This window comes from Vombatus ursinus, unplaced genomic scaffold (assembly GCF_900497805.2).
Source record: "Vombatus ursinus unplaced genomic scaffold, bare-nosed wombat genome assembly UNPS02014833.1, whole genome shotgun sequence".
NCBI lineage: Eukaryota > Metazoa > Chordata > Mammalia > Diprotodontia > Vombatidae > Vombatus > Vombatus ursinus.
The window spans coordinates 9962113-9970724 of record NW_020954611.1 but is presented as its reverse complement, the minus strand read 5'-3'; the positions used below and the strand labels follow the sequence as shown (position 1 = coordinate 9970724).

General features: G+C 41.1%; 1 protein-coding gene across 2 annotated transcripts in view; it reads left to right on the top strand.

Annotated features, from left to right (window-relative positions):
• Positions 1-1627: 1627 nt before the first annotated feature.
• MYOF (myoferlin) overlaps positions 1628-8612 on the top strand; it is a 159016-nt gene continuing 152031 nt past the window's right edge. For both annotated transcript variants that reach the window (XM_027839784.1, XM_027839783.1), the window contains exon 1: positions 1628-1802. In XM_027839784.1, the coding sequence (XP_027695585.1) occupies positions 1715-1802 (88 nt within the window). In that variant the 5' untranslated portion in view covers positions 1628-1714. The remainder of the gene's footprint in view (positions 1803-8612) is intronic.

Sequence of the window (8612 nt, the reverse complement as noted above, 5' to 3'; positions counted from 1 at the left end):
AATGAGTATTTTCTAAGAATGGAGGACTTGAATTTCTTAATAGGCTGCAGGGAGGAAATCAGGAGATAAGGAGAAATCAAAGATTGTGAGAGAAAAACTATGACCACCAACTTGGATTTTCTGACATTTACCTAGATCTTTAAAGTTTACAAAATACTTTCCAAAAATTATGTCATTCGAATTTCACAAAAACATTACAGCAAACATTTCAGACATAATTAGTCCCTCTTTAATTATGAGGAAACTGGAGGCTCTAAGAAGTTGAATGACTTTGCCCGTGGCACACAGCAAGAGGCAGCTAGGTGTCTAAGTGGATAGAGTTCATAGGCATGGAGTCAGGAAGATCTGAGTTCAAATCCAGCCTCAGACATTTACTAGCTCTGAACACAGGCTGAAACCTGGGTTTCTTCATCTGTAAAATGAGCTAGAGAAGGAAATAGCAAGCCAGCATTTCTGCCAAGAAAACCTCAAAAAGGGGTCACAAAAGTCAGGCATGGTTGAAATGGCTTAACAACAACACATAAGTATCAGAGGTGAGATTTGAAACTATCTAAGGGCAGCATTCTATCCATTGTACTGTGCTCAAAGGATTAAGGTCTTGGTAGATATGAGAGGGGTTGGGGGTCAAGGCCACAAATAAAGGATTAGCCTTCGTGAGGAAAAGAGCCTCTTTCTTAGAGGGAGAGCAGAACCAGGGCTGTTGAAGAGAACTTTTTTCTATATAGAGAAGGGAAGAATAGGAAACTCAATGGATAACTTCAATTTATCAGTAAAGAGAGGGAGAGAGGAGAGAGTAGCTATAGGAGGTATAATAGTGACATTCAGGGGCAGCTAGGTGGCACAGTGAATAGAGCTCTGGCCTTGGAGTCAGGAGGACCTGAGTTCAAATCCAGCCTCAGACACTTAACACTTAACTAGCTGTGTGACCCTGGGCAAGTCACTTAACCCTGATTGCCTCACCAAAAAGCAACAAAAAAAAAAAAATAGTAACATTCAGATTTCCTTATATTAGCAGTTAAGCCTAATTAAAACGTACTTAGTATTTAAAACTCTAGGAGTTGAAGCCTAATTTTAAGCTTAAAACCTACTATTATACTGCTGTTCCCAATTCGTGCAGAAGGGGGAGTCTCTTACTTAATTTTAAATGTTGTAAGTAGATACCTTTGGGTGTGTGAAAGGGGAGAAAGGTGCAGCTAAAATGAAAGACACCATGGCTAATCAAAGTTAAAGACCTTTCTCTCCAAAGCTCAGGCACCTTCAAACCACCACCCTGTATCTCTTTAACCATCGTCTACTTCAGGAACTGCTGCAGAAAGAATCAAACAGTAGCATCATTATTTTTTAGCTCTTTCCACATAATCATTAACCCTAAATCTATTTTAGTTCTATATATTGCACATGAATATTTTTAGCTGGAGTTTAAAAGGTTTCACTTCCATCTTTCCAGATTTCACAAATTACTACTGCCTGTTTCTGAGTAAAAATAGGGAGTTTGGGGTATCGTTTTACATATTGCCTTTAGTAAATAATCTGACAGATCCACCCATTTGACTCTTTTTCTTTTCCCCCTCCCCCCTTCCCTCCTTCTCCGTAAGCAAATCACTCCCTGCCTTCTTTGGTCTGCTAGTTCACGGAGAAGCCGCAAGCACAGATGCGGTACTACCTTTCCAAACTTCATTTTCCTTCTTAGCAGCTTATTGCAAGTCCAGCAACCATGCTTCGGGTCATTGTGGAGTCTGCGAGTGATATTCCTAAAAGGAAATTTGGGAAACCCGATCCAATTGTCTCGGTTATTTTTAGGGGTAAGACAACTTTATTTCTTAGTACCAGGGTCATGTTTTGATTTTGATATAATGCAGTTTGGCCGGTAGAGTTGTTTCATGATTCTGATAAAGTGATTGTACTGTTTGCAAAGACTCTCTTTGATCAGTGGGCTCTTGTTACCTGTGTAGAACAGGAAATGGAATTGATGATTTTGAATGGTCTCTCCTCCCCCCTCCCTTCCCTCCAAGGCTCTGAGACTTACCCTAAGACCTGAAATTTGAACTTCTGGGGCGGGGGGAATGATTGCTTTGCTTTTTAAAGAAACACATATTGACTTATCAATTCTGGTTTCTGTTATTAAAAGTCTGTAGAGGTTTTAGCTGCAAATCAGGGTTTTTATACATCATTCCTTCTGCCAACCATAAGCCTGTTTTAAAAAGCAGTCAGCTGTCCCAGCAATTCATGCTCACTAATACAATTTCATGGTGATAATCCTTTTGGTCCATTTTTGGCAGTGGAAGGTGGGGGTTGCAGGAGCATAGCTAGAGCTAGAAAGGAGCTCAGAAATCCACAAACCCCACCCCCACCCCCCATTACAGATGTGGAAACTGAGACTCAGAGAGATTAAAAAAAAAAGTTGCCTAAGACCACATATTTAGTATGTAGCAAAGCAAGGGTTTCAAACAAGTCAAAGGATCAAAGATTTGGATCTGTAAGGGACCATCTAATCTAACTCCCTCTTTTTACAAATGAGGAAACTGAGACCTAGGGAGGTTAAATGACATGTTTAAGGCCACACAGATAGTAAATGTCAGAGGTAGGTTTTGAGCCCAGACACTCTGACTCCAGATCTTAAGCTCTTTTTCCTGGAGTTATTTTTTGCGGGTTAGTTAATGCTATTCTTTTTCTCATTTTTAATGTCTTCCTTTCTAGATGAAAATTAGTTAACTTTTTGGTGCCTGAGGGGTTTGCTTGTTAAGTTCTTTATGATTAGAGGGATCTCTTTAGTGGAAAGATTCCTGTGTTACCAGCAAGAAAATGAGTGGATGCGGAAGAACAGGCTTCGTATGACTTGGGGGGGGGGAAATTTAGCCCCTCTGGGCCTTGGATTTCTCACTTATTAAGTGAAAAGGTTGGACTGTCTAAGATTTCTTTCAGTTCTAAACTTCTATGAATCTATGCAAAAGTTATTTTTCTGCAAACTCCTGGGATCATTGCATTTTACTTAGAATGGATGGAACTTCAGTTTTTAGGAACTGACCGTTGGCCATTTGCAAACACAGAGTTTAGACATTAGAGCCCGTAACAATTAGAGGGCAAAGGGGAAGGGGTGAAAGGTGAAGGCAAAGACTAGAAACCTAAACCCATTCCCCCTCTCCCGTAGTGCATGCCTCTTCCTCTTCTTGTAGATCGTCCCTCCTTTTCTTTTCCTCTTCCTTTCCCAGTCCAGTTCCAATCCAATCCAATTCAAGCAGCCTTATTGTCACTGAACTGAAGACATTTGTTTGCTGCATGCAAGACACTTATGTGAGAGGCAACATGGCACAGTTAGAGAGCACAAGGTGAAGATGAGAAGACCTGGGTTCTAGTCCAGCCTCTGACACATCTGGGAGTGTGACTGGGAGCAAGTCATTTAACCTCTCACTGCCCCAGGCAATTAAGACTATAAATTGAAGAGCAAGCGTTGATTTGTATTGGTAGATGGAGTTTCATCTCAGGTTCAGTCCAAAAAGAAAAAGGGGCTGGAGAAGGGTGGAGATGCATCGTGTCATGCACTATTGTCTACTAAAACAGAACAGAGGGTGGTTGGAACAATTTGCTAAACTATGACTAAGGAATCATGTGTGGATTTCACTTAAAAACAGTGCACATTTACATAATGTCTTATTATTACAAAGTGCCTTACAAAAATTCCTTACTTTGGTCACGATAGGGTCATAGATCTAAGAGCTTGAAGGACCTTCAGAAACCATTTAGATCAACCCCCTCATTTTACGGATGAGGGAACTGAGGCTGAGGGAAGTTACATGATTTGTCCAAAGTCACACAGGGAGTAAGCATTAAAGGTGAAATTAAAAAGTGTATAATAAGCATCAGAGATATTACCACATTTACAGACTAGACATCTACAGAACTGAGTCACTAACTAGCTATGTGACCTTGGAAAAGCTATTTAATGTCATTGGTCCTCAATTGCCTAATCCGTAGGGCCTTTGGCAAAAACAAAACAGGGTCAAGGAAGAGAGAATGTGATAAACGACTTGCCCATGGCTACTCTGGCCTCACATACTTACTAACTGTGTGACCCTGGGTATGTTACCTAACCCTGTTTGCCTCAATTTCCTTATCTGTAAAATGAGCTGGAAAAGGAAATGGCAAACCTCTCCAGTATCTTTGCTAAGAAAACCCCCAATGGGGTCACAAAGACTCAGACAGGAATGAAAATCAACAACAGCTAGTAGGTGGCTGAACCAGGGTTACAACTGTCTTTAAGTATGTAAAGGGTTATCCTGTGGAAGAAGAATGAGACTGTGGCCTGGGGAAGGCACTGTACTGTATGGTTGGGTGAGAGAGAAGGGATGTTATGTATCAGCTCCTGGGGAGAAAGAGTGCTGCCCTGGACATTGACACCCTGGGGTAAAGTCTCACTGTCCCTGGCTCTACTCTTCTGTAAAATGAAAGAAAGGGAGAGGCTAAATGGTCTCTAAAATCTCTTGCAACTCTGGTATTCTATGATTCTATAAAAACAATATTTTTGTTAAGTCTCAAAGAATCCTGGGTTCCCTTAAGCATCCATGTATTATACTCACATATTGTGAGTAATGTATAAAGATCACTGAAATTTAGAAACTACTTGGATGAAACTTGAAAAGCATGAAAATTACAAAGGAAGGATAGTGAGTCCAAATTGAGCATGGCTGACTTGTTGATAGTTAAGACATCAAGGCTCTTATGGAAAATGGCTTGGTTCCTTTAATGATTATGAGTTTATCTAAGGCTTTGGAAGTACCAAGCCAAGTGCTAAGACAGAAACTGAAAACTTCGGTTAAATTGGGCAAGCACAGACCACCTAAATGACCACTCTAGATTGCCATTTCAATCTATTCTCTTTTTCAACCACTGCCCTTGTAAACTGAGGCATGCACCCTAAGGAATCTGGATCTCTTTTTCCCCAAAGGGAAGAGGACCTTGAATACCCAAATTCCTCTTTTCCCCAAAGTAGAAGTAAACCTGAGGGAGACGATGCCAGTGAAAACAAGAGTAATCTTTATTAAGCATATATGACTTGATCTCGTAGAACAGATAGCCTAATGCTGAAACAGCTCTTTTTGGGAAAGCAGGGACATGGTTTATATTATTTTCAGACAAGGGAAGGTGGGGAACGGACTGGTCCAAGGAGAGAAGGGGGTGTGTCTCCAGGCATGAAGGGAGGGGGAGTGGCAGGAAGCAGGGGGAGTGAGGAATTCCAGGTGTAAGGACTCTTGCCTTTTGATACATCAAACAAAAAGAACCTAAACAGTTCAAGGCTTGAACATAAACAAGATAGGGGGATGTCTCCCAAAGTTCCATCAAAGTAGGATGTTTCTGAGAATCCAAGGCTAGCTGATAGATTGGTGGTTGTCCTTCATTTCTAAGAGGACCAAAATGATAGCACTATGTTGGAGTCAAGTTACAGTGTATCTAACTTTGGCTGATCAGACTAAGACAAGCTTGGAATGTTCTACCACGGGTCAGGCACAAATAGTCCATATGAACATTTGGGGTGGAGATGTCTCTAAATTTGTGCATCTCACTTTTCTTTGAGCTACTGCAATTCTGTTTTGCTCATGGAGCACAGTATCTTCTTTAATTTGGGCATGCCATGTTGGAAGATCTGTTGCCAGCATCTCGTATGTCATGCAATCAGTTCCAAAGTTCCTCAATGAGACTTTGATAGTGTCCTTGTATCTGTTGTTCTGACCACCATGTGAATGCCTTCCTTATGTGAGTTCTTTGTAAAATAGTCTTTTAGGCAAGCATACATTTGGCATTAGAACAACGTGGCCAGCCCATCTGAGTTATGCTCTGTAGACCTTCAATGTGGTAGACAGTCTAATACCTCTTCTTTTCCACACTGCCCTTCGGATCCTCTCAATCACTGAGCCAGCTCTGGCAATGTGTGCATCAGCCTCACTAGCTTATCTCCAGAGACTGCTCAAGGCTGGCTTGAGCTAAACATTTGAAGGGTCACTGATTCTGCACTTGGAGCGAATTTTCACTCTTGTTCACCACAAAGGATTGTTGGTTTGTCAAGCCATTATCTATTGGTCAAATCAGTCCCATACAGCTCCCCTCAGTTACATGGATAATTGGTGGGAGGGCTCAATCAAATCAACATAGTTAGCATATCCATTTTCACACCCTTCAACCATCTTGGATAAATTTGCGCTTCTCTCTGGTCATTTGACAATGGCTCATTCTATTGTGATGAAGACAACTGATTATACTATTAGGTTGAATTGCCTATCACACAGAAACTCAGAGATGGAAGAAACTAGAAATATTCTGGTCCGAACACCTCAGTTGACAGATGAGGAAACTGAAGCTGAGACGTTAGGTAATATTCCCAAGATCATCCTAGCATCAGAGCCAGACTAAGAAGCCAAGCCTGTCTCCTAAATCCTCCTCCCACCTCGACAGGCTGCTTTCCAACTTTAGTGGGTGCTACTCGATTGACCATATTGCCAGGTAGTCAGAGACTCAGAGGACTAAGAGTTGGGTGAGACCTTAGAGAGTTCAGCCCTCTCACAAAATACCTTGTCAGTGGCAGTCATTATTTGAATACAAGATCTTTGACTACACACCCTGCTCTTTTCCCACTACACCACATTGCCTCTCCATAGATGGAGATGATCTTTGCTAACACCACCTGAGTGCCTTGTTCATTTTCCTTTTATTTCATTTGACATACAGAACCTTTGATAATTCTAGTATCTCCTTCACCCCTAACTAATCAAATGACTTTGGGTAAGTTCTTCAAAGGATCAGAGAATCATAGATCTATAGCTGAAAGGGATATAAGGGGCCATCTACTCTGATTCCATCATTTTGCTGAAGAGGAAAGTGAAGTCCATGGAGGGTTAGCAGCCTACTTGTCTAAGGACAAACAAAGTGGACATCAGAAGCAGATTAATTAGACCATCAGTTCCTCCCAGGGATGTACTAGAGTCAGTTCTAACCAAGATCCAATTGCTAAATTTTCAGTGTGAACATTTTCACCTCGGAAGTTTACAAATGCTACAAATCAGGGCTCTTTTTATTGTTTAGTAATGGAGAAAATGTTAATAATGCGACTGTTTGGACTTAAGAAAGTGATGGAGAAAATGTGGATAATGCAAATTAAACTGTGAGAAAAAGTTATTAAACGATTTTGAGCACACCCTTTGGCTCTTGCCATAGACTGTGAACTCCTTGAGGACAGGGATTGTCTTTTGCCTTTCTTTGTATCCCCAATGTTTACAATGCTACATTGTGTATAGGATGATCTTAATAAATTCCAGATCACTGCCTGCCTGCCTGAGAAGTGGGATTTAAATCAAGTCCTCTTACTCTTATCTGAGACATAGTAGTTGCAGTGTGATGGGGTAAAAGACCTTGGTTCTGACCCTTTCCATCTATATGATTTCAGGCAATTCACTCCACCACCCTAAGACTCAGTTTTCTCTTCTGTACAATGGGAATAATGATATTTGTTGAGTATGTTACAATGAGGATTCCGTTTGTGTATGAATTGGCCTAGTTGGTCACTGAGGTTCTTTCTAACTCTCAAATTCTATGATTCTGTGATAACTTGCACCGTTTACCTCAAATAGTTATAACGAAAAAGCATTGTAAATTGCTAAGCACTACAGAAAGATAAAACTTCCACATATAAGTGGGGATAATAATTCTCATCTGCCTACAGCCCAGAAGCTCACTGAAGAATCTTTCCAGTTCTAAGTTCTGTGATTCATCAGCAATGTGCCTTGATTTATGCAGAAGATGTGTGTCTGAAGAGTTGTGTGCTACTATAAAAATGGGAATTTCCTCAATCTAATGTGTTTCTTCCATTTTGGGATGAGTGACAGAGTCATGCAAGGATTCTATTTCTGGCCAAGTTTCTTTGACCGGCAGAGTTGGACATGATCGAAGACTTGTGTTCATCTGATTCCCCATAGTTAATGAAGGCAATCTCATAAGTGATAGGGACCTTAGGTTCTCTGCCATTCAAGGGAACCACACAGCTGACAGGACATAGACACAATTTTCCTTGTCAGGTGGCCACTCTACTCACCTTTAGTCCTATGATTATCCAAAGAATTTCTGGGGTTTGTTTTGATTTTGCTTAAGTCTCTCTGAGCACTTGCAACAGATTGTCTCTGCTTTGGAATTCCCCCCTTCTCCTGACTGGTAACCTCCTACCCTTTTCTAAAACTTCCATATAATCCATGCTGGAAAATTTCTTGTCTTGTGTCTGATTGTCTGGGGGCCTCATTGGTCAATCCAGAACTTATCCCTTCTTACGGCATCAGAGATGAAAGAGCAAACAGGTATGCCTGACATATACCTACATACTCCTTATATGATCCTGAGTTAGTTCTCCTGATGTGGAGGTGATGAAGGACTCAGGTATCCCACACAACAGTGATGAGTGGTGGTAAAACCTAGGCATGTCCAGTCAAAAAGTGACCTTTTGCAAAACTATCACTGATAACCACCTCCCTTCTTCTTACTAGAGACCTCCTGGTTGTATTCTTGATTGTCTCTGCCTCACCCTTTCTTCCCATCTCTTTAGTGTCTCATGTTAGGTCTCAGTCCTTTGTGTGAGT